The 22,605-nt window shown below is 40.3% G+C and overlaps 1 protein-coding gene across 1 annotated transcript in view; it reads left to right on the forward strand.

Moving 5' to 3' along the window:
* DYTN (dystrotelin) overlaps positions 372-22,605 on the forward strand; it is a 58,732-nt gene continuing 36,498 nt past the window's right edge. Inside the window, 9 exon segments of the mRNA XM_018066539.1 lie at positions 372-432; positions 2,075-2,149; positions 5,508-5,709; positions 7,587-7,672; positions 8,191-8,291; positions 13,352-13,423; positions 13,679-13,842; positions 20,073-20,184; positions 21,597-21,745. Of these exon segments, the coding sequence (XP_017922028.1) occupies positions 372-432; positions 2,075-2,149; positions 5,508-5,709; positions 7,587-7,672; positions 8,191-8,291; positions 13,352-13,423; positions 13,679-13,842; positions 20,073-20,184; positions 21,597-21,745 (1,022 nt within the window).

The raw sequence follows: 22,605 nt of genomic DNA on the forward strand, positions 1-22,605 counted from the left end.
TTATTTATTTACTTATTCTAAATTTAAGAATTTTAAGTCCAGATAATATGAGTTCAGTGGTCAGTGGCATTCTTTTAGATTTTCCTTTTTCTATAAATGAAGGCTAATCATTTCAGTCTTAACCAATCAAAAGTTCTATTTTGAGATTGTTACATAGCTCTTAAACAAAAGTCCAACTTGAAAGATCAGTGAAACAAATTAAATTGTAGGTCCTTAGCAGAAGGAAGAGAGATAATTATCTCTATTTTCTTATTTAAATCATACAAATACCCTAGGAGGAGTGTAATGTGATCCCTATTAATCTCATGAATACACTGAAAATCAAAATGAACTAGTTTCCCCAAAGGAAAAAGGAAAGAATGGACCTAGATATGGCTTCAGCACTTTCTCTTCTCCACATTGTGAAAGGAGTTTTTACATACTCAGTGCCCGGTAAGGGCTCAGAAATGCTAGCCACTATTGTAGTGATGTTGGTGGTGGAAAAAGAAGGTATATTAATAATTCTTTTCTGACTATAAAAGCAACATGTGCTCTTCACCAAAAATTTAGGTAATATTGACAAGTAGGAAGAAAATAACCAAGAATTCTAGCACTCAAAGATATACACTGTTAACAGTTTTGATGAATGCCACTAGCAATTAAGCTCCTTGGGGCAAGAATTTTTATCTGTTATGTTAACTGCTATATTTCAAGAGCCTGGACTCCTGCCAGGGTCATATAGCAAGAACTTGATAAAAATCTGCTAAATGAAGGGATGAATAGGTTTTCAGTCATTTTCATAGATGCATAAATATGTGTGCACATATGAGTAGAATATGTTAACGATTTATATTCTACAGATAGTTTTTTGCCTTTTTGTTTTGTTTCACATGGTCATTTTGTTTTTATATAAAAAGCCGATAGCTTCATAGAGGAGTCCTTGTTGGGGGACTGCTTAGTGAGTGTAGGGGGCTTGGAGGATGCTCTCTAGTGCCACAGGCAGCCTAGGATAGTGTTGCTGTTCAAGTCGCTAAGTTGACCCTATGGACTATAGCCCATCAGGCTCCTCTGTCCTTGGGATTTCCCAGGCAAGCATACTGGAGTGGGTTGCCATGCCATTTTCCAGGGGATCTTCCTGACCCAGGAATCGAATCCATGTCTCTTATTTCTCTTGCATTGGCAGGAAGGTTCTTTACCGCTAGCACCACCTGGGAAACTTTTTGTGTGTGTGTGTGTGTGTGACTGTACCTCATAACTTATTGGAGAAGGAAATGGCAACCCACTCCAGTACTCTTGCCTGGAAAATTCCACGGATAGAGGAGCCTGGTGCACTACTGTCCATGGGGTCGCAAAGAGTCAGACACGACTAAGCGATTTCACTTTCTTTCTTTTCTTTCATAACCTATGGGATCTTAGTTCCCTGACCTGAAATCGAACCTGGGCCCTCGGCAGTGAAAGCACACAGTCATAACCACTGGACCACCAGAGAATTCAAGGATACTGTAGTACATTATTATTTGCTCCCAGGTAGGAAAGAGCAATGGGCTTCCCTGATGGCTCAGTGCTAAAGAATCTGCCTGTAATGCAGGAGCTGCAGAAGACATGGGTTCAATCCCTGGGTAGGGAAAATCCCCTGGAGGAGGGCATGGCAACCCACTCCAGTATTCTCACCTGGAGAATCCCATGGACAGAGGAGCCTGGTGGGCTACAGTCCACAGGGTCGCAAAGAGTCAGACACAACTAAAGCGACTTAGTACTAGTACTAGGTTTTCCTCACCTGCAAAATAAAGTAGGGCTACATGCTCTCTTGGCTTTCCAGGTGGCTCAGTGGTAAAGAATCTGCCTTCCAAGGCAGGACATATGAGTTCAATTCCTGGGTAGGAAAGATGCCCTGGAAATGAAAATGGCAACCCATTCCCATAATCTTGCCTGGGAAATCCCATGAATAGAGGAGCCTGGGGGTAGGGGGTGCAGTCCACAAAGAGTCAGATATGACTTAGTGACTAAGCAGCATAACGAGCTTGCTTGGATTTCCTTACAAGATTTATCTAATGGGAGAGTCCTTTATCTGTGATATTTCATATTTTCTTTACAGATGCTCTTAATAGTATTGAGAATTCCACTTATAGAACAGCCTTCAAATTACAATCAGTGCAAACCCTGTGTCAATGTAAGTACAGGCTTTCTTGAAACATTGAAATAACCTGACCGTAATGCATAAAGTAAAATGCACAGAGAACCGAAAACTCCCCCATGTGAGTGACTGCTGAATTCAGAAAGTTGGACCTGTGCATGTACCCCCGACTTGTAACAGAGAAGATGAAGTGGGTAAGATTCTCCTGTGTACTCAGTCAACATGCAGCTCTGCTAATTGTTTATGGACGAGAATTTTAATTCTTAAAAAAATTTTTCCTACTTTGTTTCTGGAATTATTATTTTTTGTTTGTTTGTTTATTTTTCAGGATACCATTACTGATGAAAAATAAAATCACAAAATAAGTTAGTTTAATCTAATTTGTAGATTCAAATATAAACATTTCTAATTTCCCCCTACCCCTTAAAATTTGCATTTTTAAGCTGTTCTCCCTATCTCTTTCTGAACCTGCAAAAGTAAGTTTTGATGAATAATCCTCAGGCCATAAATTTTAAAAATTTCTTGAGAATTTTCTGAACTGCTCTTTTGCATTAAATTTTATCTGATTGAATGCCACTGTTTCTTCTCCTATATAGTTATAACCACCAAAATCTTAACTACCATATTTTTAACTACCATATTTTACCAAAATATGGTAAAATATAGTAAAATGTTTATCCTGTGAAGTGAAGTCGCTCAGTCGTGTCTGACTCTTTGCGACCCCATGAGCTGTAGACTAGCAGGCTCCTCTGTCCATGGGATTTTCCGGGCAATAGTCCTGGAGTGGATTGCCATTTCCTTCTCCAGGGGATCTTCCCAACCCAGGGATCGAACCCAGGTCTCCCACCTTGTAGACAGACGCTTTACCATCTGAGCCACCAGGGAAGTCCAAGGTTTATCCTGTAAGAATTCTCCAAAACAAAATGACTTGGGTCCTGACTATGAAAAACAATAGGCATTCAGCGTATCTAAATTATTGATTTCTAGTAAGTTTTATATTGCATTTAAAAATCACTCCATGTGAAATGATTTATGGCATTTATTACAGCAGATCTAAATAAAATTTTTACATGTATATACACACATGTACATATAAAGGTTGAAATCTTTTTATACATTTCTTTCTGCCTAATAGGTTAGACAGACTGCTGCTGCTGCTAAGTCGCTTCAGTCGTGTCCAACTCTGGGACCCCATAGACGGCAGCCCACCAGGCTCCCCCGTCCCTGGGATTCTCCAGGCAAGAACACTAGAGTGGGTTGCCATTTCCTTCTCCAATGCATGAAAGTGAAAAGTGAAAGTGAAGTCGCTCAGTCGTGTCCGACTCCTAGCGGCCCCATGGACTGCAGCCTGCCAGGCTCCGCCATCCATGGGATTTGCCAAGCAAGAGTACTGGAGTGGGGTACCATTGCCTGTTAGATAGACTAGTGGTTTCCAAATTGCTTCACAGAGTAGACATGGGTATGAAGTAGGATAAGAAAGGATCAGCAAAGCAGGAAAAGAAGTACAGGCAAGCCAAGAAAACCCAAAAAACAACCCAAAAGTTGTTCCTGCACCAGAACAATTCTGTTTTTCTCTCTCTTTCATACTGCACTTATGTGCACTTATTGGCCTAAAAATTTTCTATTCATGGATATAGACAAATCACTAATTCCAGAAATTCACAAAAAACAGAATATGCTCAAAAAAATTCACCCTCAATTATGCTGTTTTCCTGGAGAATGTCTCCTAGTAAAGAAAGTTAGTGGCCAATGTTATATGAGCCTCCATCATCAATGCCTGTAATTGATGCAATGTAATTTGAGGATGTACCTTTTTGAACTTTTTATTACACCTGGCATCAAAAACAGTGAATATAAATAATACTCATGGGAAATAGTAACAGTACACACAGGGAGAAGCTGGAAATTTCTCCCTATAGAAGATAGCCACACAAAAATTGGAAAACAAAAGGGAAAGTCCCAGACACCAAGATAAAGCATATCGTGAGCTCCAGGCAGCAGGATCTGGGGAGCTAGAGAGCATTGCTACACAAATCTGGTGGTGAGATTAATGGACACCACTGTTATCTGTTTTGCTGTAGTATAGGACTCTCAGCAGAAGACACAGCATCCTGCGTACAGCACGGCAGGCCGAGGTGATAGGTTTTGCGATTGAATAATGATAAAAGAGTTTGCAGCCTCCACCACCTGCAGCCAGGTTTTTATTAAAATCACATCCCCAAACCTACCCCCTCACTTCCTTAGACTCTCCCCTTAAAAGTGGTATCAGAGAACAAATTAAAAAAATTATTACATTTGCTAGATTTCTCATCTGTGAGGTTGATTTACGAAGTAGACAGAAACGCGGGGTTTTATCACTGCACAAGCGAAGCATTTAAAATGCCAGCAGCTCTTGGTGCCACTGACATCCCCATCTCTCAGATGGCATGAGTGGGTGTTTACTCATTTTGTCTGTCATTCTCCATCTGCAAGAAACCATAGGGTTGGTTCTATTTCATTCTCCCTTATCTTCATTCCCTTGTAACATTTTTAGGAGAATGTGATAAAAAAAATATGTAAGAAATAAACCATTATTTTTTGTAAGCAACTTTGGTTTTATTAAGTGCCTTCCAGGATAGTAATACTGACAGGACCAAGATCAAAAAAAAAAAATATTACTAAGGCAAGGGTGAGACCTAAAGAGTCTGATAATTCAGCAGCTGTTCTCTTATAAAGATCACTGGGTTTTTTAAGTAACGCAATTGTATTTTAACATACAATATTCCTTCTCGAGCTAGGCTATGCACCAGGGAAAAAAGTTATGTGAACATGAAAGGTGAATTTTCTCAGTCGACTTAATAAAGAGTATAAAAAATGTTTTTCCCAACTTTTCACCAGTATTCTAATTTCCTCAGAAAGCTGCTTTCAAGTTTTTCACTTCTTTACCTTTTAATTTCCTACTTTAAAGTCACATCTTAGAGGTTATACTGGGAATAATGTACTAACTTTCCTTCACTAACAAACTTACTTTTCCAAAATCAAATCAACTCTCAGAATAGGAATGCCTGAATTATGTACAAGATGGTGGCTCAGATGGTGAAGAATCTGCCTGTAATGTGGGAAACCCAGGTTCAATCCCTGGGTCGAGAAGATCCCCTGGAGAAGGAAACGCATTCCAGTATTCTTCCCTGGAGAATCCCATGGAGAGAGGAGTGTGGCAGGCTTAGTCCACGGGGTCACAAAGAGTCGGACACAGCTAAGCAACTAATACACTGTATCCAAATTGCGGTCATATGTAACTCCCTTAAAAAATAGCTGCCATTAAAAAAAAGTCTTATAGACTAGATGATGTTTACTTTTTTGAAGCCTTTTGTTCCCATCACAGATGATGCAGTGTTTCCTTTGCTTCCTGCAGTGGACTTGATTGGCAGTTCTCTGATTCAGCATGTCCTACTACGTCAGAGTCTCTGGGAGGCAGGAGAAAGCACCCTCTCTGTGCAGCAGCTTTTTCAGGCTCTGCAGGAGATGTTCCAGAAAGTCAGAGTGGAAAAACCAGGACAGGTGCACCCCAGGGCTTCAGAACTCACTCTGAGCCTTCTCACTACAATGTATGACAGGTGAGGATGAAGAGATCAAGCTGTGACCTAACAGGGGGTATGCAGTTGCCTCTGGTCATTGACCAATTGAGAATGTCTAATATTTGCTCAGGGCTTGAGTTCTAAGAAAGCTTCTTTGTTTGTTTTCCTCAAATGTATTACTCATTCAGAAGGGGAGCAAAGACGTACATGCTTATCAACCTCACTAACATAAATGACTCATGCAAAGCAATGAGTAGGAAAATCCACACTTTCATACAAACTTCATTTCCACTCTAGAGAAGAATGCACACCTTTTTCTAGGGCAATTACGCATCTATAGATACTGAAAATTACACTTTTTCTTGTTCAGTCGCTAAGTCGTGCCTGACACCTCGCGACCCCATGAACTGCAGCATGCCAGGCTTCCCTGTCCTTCATTATCTCCTGGAACTTGCTTGAACTGATGTCCATTGAGTCAGTGATGCCATCCAACCATCTCATCCTCTTTCATTCCCTTCTTCTCTTGCCTTCAATCTTTCCCAACATGATTCCCCGGTAATTTATTTCTTTGTTTATTTCTTTATGACCATTTATCAGTTTCTGTTTGTGGGATAAGGTTGAATAACCTGTGCATAAATGGCTAACCTCTTGTCTTAGTCTGTTTGGGTTGCTATACAAAAATACCATAGACCAGGGCACAGTTCTGGAGGCTAGAAGTCCAAGATCAAAGGCAGCTGCAGACACTTGGGTCTGGTGAGAAACCACTTCCAGGCACTCAGAGATCCATCTTCTCTGGCTGTGTCTTCACATGGTGGAAGAGAGTGAAAGAGCTTTCTGGGGTCTCTTTTATAGTAACAGTAATCTAGTTCATGAGAGTTCCACCTTTGTGACCTAGTAGTCTCCCCAAATCCTACCTCTAAATAGTCTCTCACTGGGAACTAGGATTTCAACATATGACTTGGAGAGGGAAGGTACATAAACATTTCCACCTTGTCAAAGGCTTCAGCGGTGCTGTGTGTGTGTGAGTGTATCTGTGTGTTTCACTGAACTCAAGTTTATCACTTTTTTTGCTCCACTTCAGCTGTGCTTATCTTATGTGGTCTTGACCCAGTTGGCTTCATCTTGTAGAATGGGCTTTTAAAAACTCACAATGAATATAAAACATTTGGAAAGTGCAGGAAAGAATAAGGAAGAAGCAATATCACCCCCAAAGCCTGCATCCTAGAGACAAAGACAGTTTAACCATTTGGCAAATTCCTTACTAGTTTATTGTTTATTTTTTGTCATGCAAATAATATATAAATATGTTCTCAAGTGATTTTTTTTTTCTTGATTTCAGCCTCCTTTAAGCATTAAGCTTTTGGCTGTCCTTTCTATATTCAATGCCTGCCTCTAACAACCCACCTGCCTTTGATACATTGTTCTAACTGCATAGCTGGTGGGCACAGGGTGATGAGGCTCTAGATAGCGACCTGAGAGGAAGCAGATTTTTTTAACATAAAGATTTGCTCATTCTGCCTGCCCTTTGGTTCTTGTCTCTGTTGTTTGTTTTCTGGGCCTGTGAACCCTAAAGACAATGAGACCACCTGGTCCAGGAAGAGAGGGCACATTCCTGGGTCCCCAGTACCTGGGTCCCCGGTACCTGGGTCCCCGGTGCCTAGGGTAGTGCTGTGCATTGAGAAAGCACCGAATAAATATTTGTTGAACACATGAATCAATAAATCATGAAGGATGAAATATTTCTATTCAATTCTTAGTCCTGTCAAATTCTAGATAGAGGAAAACAGACCATGAAGAGCATGAACTTGTAACATGATGTCAGAAATGTTCATTCATAGTCATGGTTTTTATAAAAATAACCCTGCCTTTCCCATTCTTGCCTCTGTTGTGTTTTTGTTGTTGTTGTTGCCACGCAGCACAGGAACGGGTTTTATCAAGCTTGCACCTGCAGCCGCTGCTTTGATCACCCTCTCAGGGGACAGTCCTCTTACAAAATACAGAGGTAACATAAGTAGGGGTTTAGAGTGTCTGAAGTGTGGTGACCGCCAGACCTCTCCAACATGTGACCTTCTTCACTCACTCGTGTATCCCCACTACCACACGGCTCTGGTTCAGCATGTACCAGCAAAACTCAGAATTTTCCAAAATGTTGATCTATGTGTTCTAACTATTCATAATTTGTTTATCCCTGATATTTATTTGTATAGAGATTATTCAGACACCAGTAGTTCTTATTCTCTTAAAGCAGTCCCTACTCCCATCACTAGTCACCAAACTCATGGTCTTTGTCATCGATGTGCTCAATGATCAAAAATTAGAAATGTGAGTGGCTCTTCACTGCTTTTCAAGTTACTTAGTTTGGGAAGCTTTCAAAATAGCAAGTGGACAATCAAGAACTATAACTTTCTCTTCTTTCCCCCTTTGAACCAAAAATTAAGTGTTTAGGATTCAAAGCACATACTCTTCAAAGATATATGCAAGTATTCAATTAAAGGTTTCTCTTCCCTCTTATATGTCTAGCTCTTTTTCAGCTCTATGCAGAAAATAACGGGGGAGGTCATGATTTGGGAGCACGCATGACTCGAAGGGTTTTGAGAAACCTGCTAACAGATCTACAAGAGGTAAATCTCTAATGCTCAAGAGTTCTAAATGTGTTCCAGTTACATTAATTATTAAAGGATCTTATTCTTTATAGTGTCGATTCTATTTTGATACAGTTCTCCAAGCAATCTCTCTCTTGTCATTGGTAATATCTGAGTATAGTCTGACCTATTGCAATTATTTCCGAACTGGTTTGCCCAACTCAAGCCTCTCCTTTCTCCAACTCTTCCTCCACACAGCAGCCAGTGACTCTTCCAAATGTCAATGTAAGTGCCTAAAATTCCTCATTGGCTATTTCTATCTATAGAATAAAACCTAAACCCCTTAGTATCACAAACGAAGCTTTCTCCAATCTTCTGTTTTCAAAAAGAGGTAAAATCATGATACTTGTACAAATTTAAAATGAATGCAAACAAATAAATATTTGTAACTCAAATAAGGGTAACTCAAAGTAAACAAATATAAAATTTTATTCAATTTTTATTTATTAACTATAAGAGGACTCCAGTAAGATGTCACAACAAGTTGAAAGAAATAACTAAAGATCAGACAAACTGATAGATTCAGAATGTTGTAATGAATTTGCAGGTGGACCCAAGAGTGGCTTGGGTAGGGGTGGGAGTTGTTGCTCAACCAGGAGAGAATTCATTTGGATGTCCATAAATAGAAACTATTTGCATTGCGATCAGTTGTCAACAAATTGACATTAATCTCTATAAAATTATAAGGGAGCCTCGTCAAAGAGAGTGATGCACATCTCTATAGGTTCAGATAATCCCCAATGGAAAGATATCCAGTGGTTTCCTTTGTGTATTCTACAGTGTTTTGATTTTGCCTTATCCTCCTCCCAGTTTTGTGTCTCCTGCATGTCAAAATCCTCACTGTACCTGACATGTTCCACTACTGGCTTGCGCAGGTACATCTATCCACAACACCACTGCCTCTCCTTTACTTGACAAATACTGTTTGTCTTTCAAGTTTACTCAAAATATTAGTCACCTCATCACTGAAAACTTCTTAAACTCCTTGTAAATAACTTTGTTATAGCACTTGTCAAATTTTAGTGCAATCATGTCTTAGATATGTGGTTTTCCCACTAGGCTGCTTCTCAAGGGCAACGATTATATCTCAGTGATCTTTATGTCTCCAATAGCTTGAAAAGTGCTTGATACTAAAGTCTTCATGTGTGCATGCGTTATGTGCTACGTCATGTCTGACTCTTTGCAATCCAGTGGACAGTAGCCCACCAGGCTGCTCTGTCCATGGGATTTTCCAGACAAGATTATTGGAGTGGGTTGCCATGCCCTCATCCAAGGGATCTTTCTGACCCAGGGACTGAACCTGCATCTCCTGCAGCTTCTGCATTGCAGGCAGATTCTTTACCTGATGAGCCACCAGGGAAGCCTACTAAGGCCTTTAACAAGTGCTTAATGAAACATAGATGAAATGCAGCCCTGAATACTCAATAGTTGGTTTCCGTAATTTCCTATGCTTTAAGAATGTGCAAATATGACATTGTTTTCATCCAATTAATAAGGAATCTAACCTCCTTAATGTAAATATGCTTCTTAATTGTAAAAAATGATGTAATCAAGCAAGATCTTCTGCAAATGAGTTATGTAGGCTCTGGATTATTTTGTGTACAAGTGATTACTGTCTCTGTATCTTTTAACTCTGCTTTAAAGATGCCTCAAGCATCCTTTAAGGATTCTTCAAGCTCCTGTAAAACCCTTGAACTAGGTTTTCTGCACTGTGAAACTATAGTAATTTTCTGTCATTTCCCCCCGGTTCTGGACTGGAGGGAAGAAAAAAAATCTTTTTCCCTTACCCATCTTAAGTTCTGTGTCTAGGGCCCTATAAATTAGACTTGTAAAAGAATTAACAAGAGAAAAACAAACCGAAGTTTATTCATGTGTACGGTGCATAGGAACACCCAGTGATGAGTAACTCAAAGAAGTAGATACAACTCAGGCTTGTAAGCTATTTTACGCTAAACAAAGGAAAAGGGACTCTGGGCTTCTAGGTGGGGGAGGCAAGTTTATGAGAAGATGATCAGGAAATAGATGGCAAACAAGGGTTGTTTAGTAGGGTTTGTTATGCACATTTAAATCTGTGATTTCTCTGCTAACAAGGATTGTTAAGAGTCCTCTTCCTGGTAGGTAGAGGGAGACACTATTGGTAAAAACAGATTTACTGTATAAATGTAAGTTACCTTTACAAAAGGAAAACCTGTAACCTACTTTTAGTGCTTTTTCTGCCTCTATTGGCTCTCAATGACTTTTAGTTCAAAATAATACATATGCCAAGGAGGAATATTAGGGGGTGGCATATTCTGGTACCCTGGAGAACCAAGGATTCTGAACTGGGGATTATTGCGCTAAGAGTGGGAGGTGGGTAAGGAGAAAGATTATCAGACAAGGAATATGATTTAGGAAAACCTACCCAGATTGTCTTTGCAGGAACTTCCCTGGTGGTCCAGTGGTTAAGACTCCACACTTCCACTACAAGGGGGATGGGTTTGATCTCTGGTTGGGAATATCCTGCATGCCTGGCGTGCACGGCAGGCCATGCAGTGCTGCTGAAAAACAAAATAAAATAAATAAAATATAATTACTTTTCCCCCAAAAAATAAAAATTAAAAAAGTTACCCTTGCTTTGATTTGGTCTTAATGTTAAGAGTTTATGTTCATATTGATTGCAATAATTAGTATTTAATTTATTGTGTAAATTTTAAACAGCGTTTAATATGCTCATATTTCTTAAGTGGAGCAATGATCTTTTTTTCATTTCTAAGGTTCAGACCTCAGATGTAGTTTTCAAAGAGCTCTTCTGGTGGTTGCCCCAGCACACAGATCCTGTCACCAGTTTTCTACTGACTCTCAGGCATATCTTAAGAAGCTACTGCCCCAACGATCCCCGCATTTTGGGGGGAGACTGGGAAAATCTGCCCATCCATTTATGCAACCAGTCTAGTTAGACTGAAGTGGTGAAGTGGATGTGATGAAAGAAGATGGACAGGGGGCATCTTCCTTCTGAAATCCTATGCCGCTTCCTCGCTAGTACAGCTGGCCCCAGGCTGGCTCTCCACCCAAGAGGCCCTAAAAATCTGCCCTTGTTTCAGGCTCAACCAAGGTCAACGAGCTGCTGAAATGGCAGCTCCTGCAGCGCTGTCTCCCCCTCATGCATCAGTAGGCTCCTAAGAAAGCTGTTAGGAAGGTAGAGATTTGCATAGCAAATTATCATCCCATTGACTTCCATTAAGAACACCGAGATGGGTTCCCATAGAGAACTCCAGGCCCCTCTGTGTGATCCCACCCCCTCCCCCGAGAACCCTAATTATCATTTCAAGTGGTGTTCTGCCTACACTGCAGGCCCTCTAGCCAGATTTAATTCTTCCTTAGATTATCTGCAAGAAATTAGTCAAATGGGCACAAAATCTTTGTGCACACACTTTAGAGCCAGAAATGTAGGTTACAACCCACAACAGAAGTGAATTTTCTTTTGACTGATATCAGAATCCCTGAACTGGCTAGTGGATCCTATCTGATTCAATTTCCATCCTGTACAAATGAGGCTAAACCCCTTTCCCAGGGCTCAAGATACCATCCAAATAAGTGGTTCAGTTAGTTCATCAGCATTCACAGGCCAAAGTAGGGGTAATGAGTTATTTTTTCAGACAAAAGCCAAATAACACATCATGTTTAGTTCAGCTGGTGATGGGGTTATTATTAATTTAAAGTACAAGCCATCTTGTCACAATTACACAAATGTTTGTTGACTTCTGCCTGGCTAATTGTCAGCAAAGTGGTTCTAAGTGCCACTTTCCTGATTAGAAGAATGTTTATTCGAGTTGATGGACTCAGCAGGGGGGTCTTTGAAATTACTTCTGAGCTTGGGAGCAATGCCTGCTGACAATCTGTGCTGTAGAAGGCATCAGACATGAAATTAGGACACGTGACCAAATGGGCATAAATGGAGGTGACAGGTACATGTATCTGTGCATATAGTTAATGTCAGGGCCAAGTCCCTGGCCATCTCAGCAGTCACAAGGTGTTCTTAGTCCCTTAGTTAAACTCCTTAATGTGACTGAGTGAAAGATAGAAATCACTGAGTGAGGTAGTGTTAAATCAAGCCATTGGAATACAAATCAGGTCCAGGTGTTATTACAAAGCTTTGGGAGAACCCCTCAACAGAGTAAAGAGTCTTGGAGGGAGATCTCATTTGTATAGTAATTCGCATCTATTTTGTTTGTTTGTTTTACCTTGAGCAAAATATCAGATCTCAATTTATTTCTTGTTGTAAACAGGATAATAACTGCCCTGCCTCGAAAATTGGCATTTATTAAAATGAGATGATGTGTGTTTGAAAAGGTTTTTCTTAAAACTGCCCTGAACTTTAATATGGTATCATTGTTATATGTAATTCGTAGTGGAACAAAGGCAAGTACAGTTCAGTCTCTCAGTCGTGTCCGATTCTTTGAGACCCCATGGACTGCAACATGCCAGGCCTCCCTGTCCATCACCAACTTCCTGAGTTTACTCAAACTCATGTCCATTGAGTCGATGATGCCATCCAACCATCTCATCCTCTGTCATCCCCTTCTCCTCCTGCCTTCAATCTTTCCCAGCATCAGGGTCTTTTCCAATGAATCAGTCCTTCCCATCAGGTAGCCAAAGGATTAGAGATTCAGCTTCAGCATCAGTCCTTCCAATGAATATTCAGGATTGATTTCCTTTAGGATGGACTGGTTGGATCTCCTTGCAGTCCAAGGGCAAAGAAAAGTTAAATAACTGGGGTCACAAGGGAAACATGGAAGCCCTCCCTGTATTGCCCTCATTGCCAGAACTTCTTACTCTTCTCGTCCGAGCCCCACTTCTCCCCACTTGTTCTTTCTTTGTCTCTATTGATACACTGCACAAAATCCACACGTGTCTTGTTTGCCTCATTGAAACAGCTCATCAGCCTCAGACACCAGGTACATGTGACTCTTTGGCCATAAGCGCCACTGCTCAGGTGTGACTAGTGGCCACCTACTTCTCCATTTCTTGATCACTAACACAGGGTTTCTTGCCTCTTGTAGATTCCAGCTGTCGTTGGGGAAAGTCGTGCCCTGTGCTCTGTGGAGAGTGCTACACGCAGCTGTTTCCAAGGGGTGAGTGCCACACACATGCCCTTGGGAACTGGGGGCAGACACAGCTGCCGACCCATTTCAATCACAGACCTACTACTCCACATGCATCCCAGACAACCTAATTCAGGAGGTAGACTTGCCCCACCTTTGCATGAGATAAACTTCAGCAGAGTCAACAGAAACAGAGGCAGAAGAGGAGGTGAAAATACACTTTCATCTCTACAAGAGACTGCAGTCATGCTTGGAAACATATTTGACTGTGCTACTGCTTTTCAGGTGCTGAGCCCAGTAATCAAAGAAGAGAAATTCCTGTCTTGGCTGCAGTCTGAGCCTCCCATCCTCTTATGGATCCCAACCTGCTACCGACTGTCAGCCACTGAAATGGCCACTCACCCTGTTCGGTGTAGAATCTGCAGGAACTTTCCCATCACAGAACTGAGGTACAGTCACTCATTACTGTTACACAGACCGTCACTCTCCAAATGGATCTGGAGTTGGAGCTTCTTCTCTCCAGATTCTTGTGGTTGTCCTAGTCACACTTTCAGAACTCAGCTGATTTGGGGGGGGAGGGGGGAATAATAATTTCCTGTATGAGTGATCCTGCTTATATTTTATTTTCCCTTCTATGATTAATGGAATATTAAGTTCTAGGGACACATACTCAGACCGGTAGATATTTTTATTCCTTAAGGGGAAATTCTTTTGTCTTTTGTTACCAAAACTCTTTTAAATATTTTGTAGTTAACCATAACAGTAACAACAGTTTACATTTTTTGTTCTTTAAAAATATTTTTGAAGTATAATTGATTTACAGTGTTGTGTTAATTTCTGCTGTACAGCAACGTGGTTCAGTTATACATACATGCATTCTTTTCCATATTCTTTTCCATTATGGTTTATCATAGGATATTGACTATGATTCCCTGTGTGACAGGACCTTGTTAACGTTTGTTAAATGTTGAACAAATATTAGGTTGTGTGGTTCACATGGTTCGTTTGTGTAAAACGTATGGTGTTATTATGCCTAATGGTGGTATTATTACTATTTAGCAGAGAAGCTAAATAACCTAAGCTTAGGCTCACATGGTTAGCAAGTGGCTGAGGCTGTGGACCGAATCCAGAGGCCCTGCTCTGCAACCGTGATGCTCTGCTGCCTCCTTGTGCAGACAACTGAGAACATTCCTTGAAACCAAAAAAACAATGAGGCTTTGTAGGAGCTGCTCATGCCAGAGCTTCTCTTTTCCTGGAGGAAAAGGCAGCTTTGAAAGCTAGGTTTGGAAGCAGGAAATTCAGATCTTTCCATGGCTTTTAGATGACAGTCAAAATCCTATCTTAGGAAAAGGGTGTTGTAGGTTTCCTCTAAATAAAACAATAAGGAAGTAAAATTTGAGTTATTATTAAAGATGGGGAGGAGAGAAGGAAGCCAGCAAGTGGGGGCCAGGCAAGTGGGTGACCATCCCCATGGTGGGTGAACACAGGTGTAACAGGGGCTAGTGATGTGGTGAAACTGATGAGCTAGGACAACCTGGGAATTCAAAACTGGTTAAAAAAGGGGGTGTACGCAGAAGGGGCAGGAGAAGTGACAAAAATAGGTCTGATATAAAATAAGTCTGTTGAGCTCACTGGAAATCAGGTTTTCATTTTGCTGAGAAAGTGAATTGATTTTGCCGAGAATTCTGAGGACACAGTGAAATTTCACTCACAGAAACTCTTCACAAATAACACAAGTTGAAACAATAAAACATAACAATGGCCCCAACTTGCTTGTTGGACACAACTGAGTGACTTCACACAAGCAAGCTAAACCAAAGAAATATCTACACGACAATGAAAAGTAAATGCTTTTTTTAATTGGGCAGTGGGAAAACATTAATATGATTTTCTATATTACAAGTATATCATAATCATTTACTCAATAAACAAGTATTACATAAGCAGTTACACCGTATCCTGTACTGGGCCAGAGACAGAATTCATTTTTGCAGTTACATAAAATACAAATTTAACATTGACATGTTTTTTTCAAAATCATTATGTATAACATAATGCATGTATTATTATTTTTATTTTATCAAGGAATCTTAGAATGTGAATGACTTGCTCAGGTCACTCAAGAAAAAATAGCAAAAGCATAGGGCCAAATATGCCATATTGTAAGTTTTTGGTTGTGTCCCTACCTACTAAGAGTAAGATTAAGCTGCTTCTTAGAAATGCCTCTGTGTGACCCATCTTTCCTCCTAGAAATCTAAGGCAATGTATAGTTCTCATACATGCAGACAGCTGAGTCATCTGGGCATGACCTTGAGCTTCTCTAGACCACAGTTTCATTGTAAGCAAGAGGATGGGTGAATCAAAGCATGACTTAAGCTTCTCTTGGCTGTAACCATCTGAGCTTATTAGAAAGTGCTTGAATACATTACAGGCCTAACCTTAAACCTGTGCTTTTGGCTCTCGGAAAACCACAGCTATAGCATCAAGGCTTTTAGTTTCAGTGAGAGTCATGAAGTCATCTTAGAGCAGAAGTGCTTGCAGATCTGGAGGCAGCAAGAAGAGGGCAAGACTTGGCCTCCTAAAGTCAGAGAGAAAGACCAGAGATTGTTCCTAAGCTGAGGGTCCAATTTTAGCAGGATGTGTCACACGTATACTCCTGAATAGCCGTGTAATTTTGAAATGAGATTAGGGGAAAATAACGTGGTTCTTTGTGAGTAAAAGCATCAACAACAGACCAGCTCGTTATCCACACTGCACCCTTTCTCATGCCTCTGTCGGTAGTTTCAGAGCATGGAGGAGCTAAGCCAAGGTTAGGGTCACCATATTGTCCTAAGGAATCAACTGCAACCATACAGTAAAGCCAAGTAAAGCAGCCAGTACAGATGGTTCATCAAATCATCTTAATAAAAAATACTTCATGTTATACACTTCACGTCTCCCTGAGTATGCATGTTGAATAATTTTCAAAGTTTTGTAAAACTTTACAAAGGCCTCGGTTTCCCTGGTGGCTCAGATGGTGAAGTGTCTGCCTGCAATATGGGAGACCCGGGTTCAATTCCTGGGTCAGGAAGATCCCCTGAAGAAGGAAATGGCAACCCACTCCAGTACTCTAGCCTAGAAAATTCCATGGACTGAGGACCTGGTAGGCTCCTCAGTCCATGGGGTCGCCAAGAGTTGGACACGACTGAGTGACTTCACACTCTTTCAAGGCCTAGTGGTCAGGATTTACTAGCCCCATTTTCCTCCTTGAAGAAACAAAAGTCATTCATTTAACTCAATCAATAAATGTTCATTGAAAACCTACCATGTACCAGGTATCTTCAAAACCATGAACTTAAGTTTCTGTTTCAAGGTCATCTAGTAGTAGTGGCATGTGACTCTAACTCAAGTTCCCTGCCTTTGTATTCTATTTTATATATACATTTGGAGGTGGTTTGGTGATTTAGTTGCTAAGTTGTATCTGACTCTGTGCGACCCCATGGACTGTAGCCCACCAGTCTCCTCTGTCCATGGGATTCTCCAGGCAAGAAGAGTGGAATGGGTTGCCATTTCCTTATTCAGGGGATCTTCCTAACCCAGAAATTGAACCCAGGTATCCTGCACCTACAGGCAGATTCTGTACCAACTGAGCTATAAGGGAAGCCCTTATATATATGTGTATTTGTTTATTGTTTACTTACTTGATTTAACCAGGTCTTAGTTTCAGCACGCAGGATCTTTTAGTTGCAGCATGTGATCTCGTAGTTGTGGCACTTCGGATCTAGTTCCCCGACCAGGGATCGAACCGAGGCCTCCTCCATTGGGGAGTGTGGGGTCTTACCACAGGACCACCAGGGAAGTCTCCCCTTGGTGGGGAAGTCTCCCCTTGGTGGTCTATTACATGGGTTAAAATAGCTGGCTCTCCATTCAGATGGTATCCCTGGGCTCAAAGCCTAATTAAACCATTACCAAGTCATTGTATAACTTTGTGCGTTTGCTTAAGATCTCTATGAATTTTCAGAACTGATTTAAAGAATTCAGTTTCTTCAAATGAGGGTAACAATAAGAATGCCTTCCCTTAAAGATCTTTCATGGGGATTAACTATGTCAATGCATGTCCCCTGCCTGCTGCATAGTGAGGGCTCAAAAATGTTTTCTATGCTACTATGATAGCCCTTCAACACTCTATTAATACCCCACTATGAGTCTAGGTGTCAGGGACAGCAGTGAACAAGGGCCATGAGAGCTGGTCTTATGGCACTTGAATTCTGCTTTGCCTTCCAATGACTTTGGTCAAAAACCCTTCTGCCATCTGGCCTCAGGAACATTCCAACTTTTAATTTCTCTGTTCTCCAGAGTTATCTGTAGGTCTGATAGATCTGACAAGCTCTAAACCCTTCTTCACCCTAGTCTGCATTACCTCATACCTCCTCTTCTTTCTACGTGGGATTTCCTTCACCTTAATCTCCCACCCAGCATGAGCCTCACTTCTTCCATAAAAAATAATCAGATCATCCCACTCCCAGGTGTCTTCGCCTCTCTCCTACTACATTTATTTTCCATGCCTCTCACTCTGCACTTTATCACACGGTACTTAATTTTGCTAGCTAGTATACCTCAAGTCTCCCTACCATGTCTTTGCAGCAAGATACAAAACTTGAAAACTATAGGAATCTTGTCATAGTTTTACTTTTGTAAATTTGGAAACAGGAATTGAAATCTTCAATGCTTTCTGGGGCAAGACAAGTATATAAATGAGGGGAAGAGGATGGGGAGGAACTGTCCTAAAAGAAAAGCTGCTACTTTGCTCTCATCCATTGTTGCCACTGATGGGGAAGACATGATTTTATGTCACAGAAACGGTAGTTGAATATCAGGTGAAAAGGTATAGATAAAGAAGGGAACCCTCCTACACTGTAGGTGGGAATGTAAATTGATATAACCATTATAGAGAACAGTGTGGAGGTTTTGTAAAAAACTAAAAATAGAGCTACCATATGACCCTGCAATCCCAGTTCTGAACATATATCTGGAGAAAAACATCGTCCAAAAGGATACACACACCCCAGTATTCTTTGCAACACTGTTTACAATAACCAAGACATGGAAGCAACCTAAACATCCATTCACAGAGGAATGGATAAAGATGTTTTGTGTGATATATACATATATATATATATATATATACACACTATAATGGAATATTGTTTATATAATGGAATATTATATATAATGAAATATTATCTATATATTCCATATATAATGGAATATTACTCAGCCATTAAAAAGAATGAAATTATGCCATTTGCAACAACATGGATGTACCTAGAAATTGTCATACTGAGTGAAGTAAGTCAGATAGAGGAGAAATATTGTATGACATCCCTTACATGCAGAATCTAAAAAGAAATGATACAAATGAGAATTCCATGGACAGAGGATCCTGGCAGGCTGTCTACAGTCCATGGGGTCACAAAGAGTCGGACACAACTGAGCGACTTTCACTTTTGGGAGATACATGTACACACTGCTGTATATAAAATGGATAACCAACAAGGTCCTACTGTATAACACAGGGAACTCTGCCCAGTGTTATGTGGCAGTCTGATGGGAGGGGAGATTGGGGAGAGAATGGATACATGTATGTGTATGTCTGACTCCTTATGCTGTCCACCTGAAACAATCACAACATTGTTAATCATCTATACCCTAATACAAAATAAAAAGTTTTTTTGGAAAAAGTATAGATCCCTGATATTTTACAAACGGTAGGATCCTATTCATCCTTGAAAGTTACTAGTTCTTGACCGTGTGGTCTCACCAGCAAACCCCCCCGCAAAAGCACAGCATTCTCCCTAAGTGCCTAGAGACACCCTTCCTTGGCAGAATGTCTCAAGATCTCCTCTCCTCTGACAGGCGATTTAAGGTTGTAACTGTTCGTAATAGAGAGTCTGCAGTACTGATGTGTTAACAAACTTGGCTGTGTTTGTCACTCAATCTTGGCTGTTAGAGAAGGAAATGGCAACCCACTCCAGTACCTTTGCCTGGAAAATTCCATGGACGGAGGAGCCTGATAGGCTAGAGTCCATGGGGTCGCAAAGAGTTGGACACTACTGAGCGGCTTCACTTGGACTTCGATCTTGGCTGATGAGGAACTCCCGCTCTTCACTGTATTCCTTCCTATGTACAAATTTCTAAAAAATGACACATTTATTTTAGATTCTTTTACATATGATTTTATTTTCCCTAATACTACATAGGAATGCAGGTCCAATATCATCACATCTCGCAAATTCTCAAGAGAATTTAGAATTCTAAGTTTTTGGAAACCTCCCAGGTTTCTTTGTTGGCAACCGCATTGAAATTACTCAAACACTTTGTGCAGCTACCCAAAATGTGGCCACAAACTTCACAGTGTACCCTAAGTGTTGTTGTACACAGTCCCATGCATATAAAAGGCACTTGGTATTTTTTGGTGGGAGAGAAGATAAATCAGGCCTCTTTACTATAGTTTGTTGACAAAATTATATTTATTTAATGTCATATTATAAAAATGATAAAATAAAAAGAAGATCTAACTGTATACTCACTCAATAGCTCAGATACCTTATTTATCTTAGGATGCTTCTCCTGCTGAGTAATATTTTCTTTGCTCACCTATTAATAGTGATATAAGTCACACTTCCACTTTAATTGGCAGATACCGCTGTCTGAAGTGTCTCAACTTTGACATCTGCCAAGTGTGTTTCTTATCTAGTCTTCAGGGCGAGTCCCACCAGAAGTCTCATCCCGTGGTTGAGAACTGCATCCAGGTAACATCTAATGCAATGTACCAAACTATTCATAAGTCTTATCTGTGAGAGCTACAGCAATGAAAAAAACATTCCCATCAGGAAGACCACAGATTCTACTCCTTTCATACATTACAATATTTAAGACTAAAGAAATGGCAAGCTCAACATTAAATATCTCTCAATATACACATACTTTACACTGTAGATTTTAATAAAACCTTTTGGAGACAATAGACCAGAGTCTGATCTGAAGCCACTGACCGGGTACTATGTGCTAGAAAATATCTGAGGAGTAAGAAAGAGGGAGAGGCATTGAAAATGGATACAGATTAAAATTTTAAAAACTCTCGTTTGGTTAAAAAAAAAAAAATGATGCAATGAGGCCTCTAGTTGCTATTGCATTTCAGGAGAAGTTTTCTTTTTTAACATGTCTTTTCCCCAGCACTAAAATTCAAGTATGTTTCCCTTAGTAAAAACAAAAGAGAAAGATTACTATCGCAGTTTTGACTGGAGCCAGTATAAAACTAGGCTTTATAGCTGACTTTCAAAAAAATTTTAAAGACAACTATAAATATGCAGGAAGAGAACTCAGCTCATGAAAATAACAAAGAGAAATAGGATACTTTTAAGGCAGACAGCATTTAAGATTTTCCAGAAATCACTTAGTAGAAATCAGTTTCTCCATGCAGCTGGCCTTGCTCTCAAATTTCAAATAGTAAAAGCTGTTGACTAATTACCTTTACTGTGGACAATTTTCCCTCATGATCTCTTTACCATGAACGGTCCACAAAAGTCAAGTGCCTCAATCTTGCCAAATAATTTTTCAGAGGATATTGCTTTACTACACTTTATTAACTTGGATTCTCAGGTTTATTAGTGTATGATCTTCCCGCCTGGGGAAAAATAGGTCTTATCGATGTTAGACTGACACCATGTGGTCATCTTGTTATTACACTTTAGATTTTAAGAGTGGAACATTTTAAAACTTCTCATTACTTTGTTTCCTTTTGGCTTACACGTGGGGTCCATGGATGCACTTCAGGTGGCCTGTGAATCCACTGAACTTTTATGGAAAATTAAAATTATGGACATTTTTCTGGAAATAAATTTCCAAAGAATCCCTCCAATTAGCATCCATAGACTTAGCTCTCTTTCACATCCTCTTTTAGCTTTCAAATTCCACATTCCAGAAGAGGAGTTATTGTGGAAGTTAGGGGGTATTTAATTTGGAAATGGATATTATATGTATGTGAATAGAGAGAGAATGTGAAGACGTTCAGATAAGATGGAAGTAAGATGATTTTTCTGTGGACATAAAAGTTAGTGAAATAATTTCAGAAACGTTCATGGCAGCCAGTCCACCCAAGTAAGGAAAGAAGACCACGTTAAGGCTGATCTGATACCCTTTGTACTGTTGGCCATTCCAGCAGAGATCAGCAAAGGACAATACAAAACTCATCCTCAGGACCCTCAGAAACAATCTGCTCCAAGGGCGCTGTAGGAGGAAAGAAGCTGCGAGAAGGCAATGGCTCCTGGACAAGGTGAATCCAAAGGATATGGCTAATCATGCCCAGGCCAGGTGAGTGGATTCCTGCAGGGTGACAACCTGAAGCCTGGTACTGGGTTTATGCAGCCAGCCCAGGGCATCCGCAGCAGGGGAAGGGGTAAGATGCTGTTCGCCTCTAGAAACAACCTTTAAGTAGAACAAGAGACAAAACTACCTTTAAGTGGCCCGTCCCATCATTTAGTTATCCCAACTAAAGACCTCAGACAGACGCAGAAGATTTTTGATATTAGAGGATTTGAATAACTTTCTCCAACATCTTTCTTTTTCACTGGTTTACTTTGGAAGCCTAATTCAGAATTAATATTTTATTTTAAAAAAGGAAATGACACATTCCATCACTCACAGCCATATGCTGTTCACATTTCAGTATTACCAAATCAAGAATTATGCTGTAGATACAGATTTTCATTCTTTTTTAAATGGAGAGCATTTGTCCTGCCATTAGTGGCGCTGGTGGTAAAGAACCCGCCGGCCAATGCAGGAGACAGAAGAGATGGGTTCAATCCCTGGGTCAGGAAGATCCCCAGAAGTAGGAAATGACAACCCACTCCAGTATTCTTGCCTAGAGACCCCCATGGACAGAGGAGACTGCTGGGCTATAGTCCATAGGGTCGCAGAGTCATACAAAACTGAAGCAACTTAGCATGTAGCTTCCAAAATATCATTTCAATGACCTCACTCTCATCCTTATAAAGAAGTGCCATAATTTAGAAGTAATCCCTTAACATTTTGATTCTATTCAAATTTCGCCCCTCACTAAAATTCTGTCAACATCCTTATACGTGCATTTTCCTATATGTTTAATACTTCATTAAGGTAAATTCACCCAAGTAAAACAACTGCATCAAAAGTTGTGAGTTTTGTTAATCCTC

This window comes from Capra hircus, chromosome 2 (genome assembly GCF_001704415.2).
Source record: "Capra hircus breed San Clemente chromosome 2, ASM170441v1, whole genome shotgun sequence".
Taxonomy (NCBI): Eukaryota; Metazoa; Chordata; class Mammalia; order Artiodactyla; family Bovidae; genus Capra; species Capra hircus.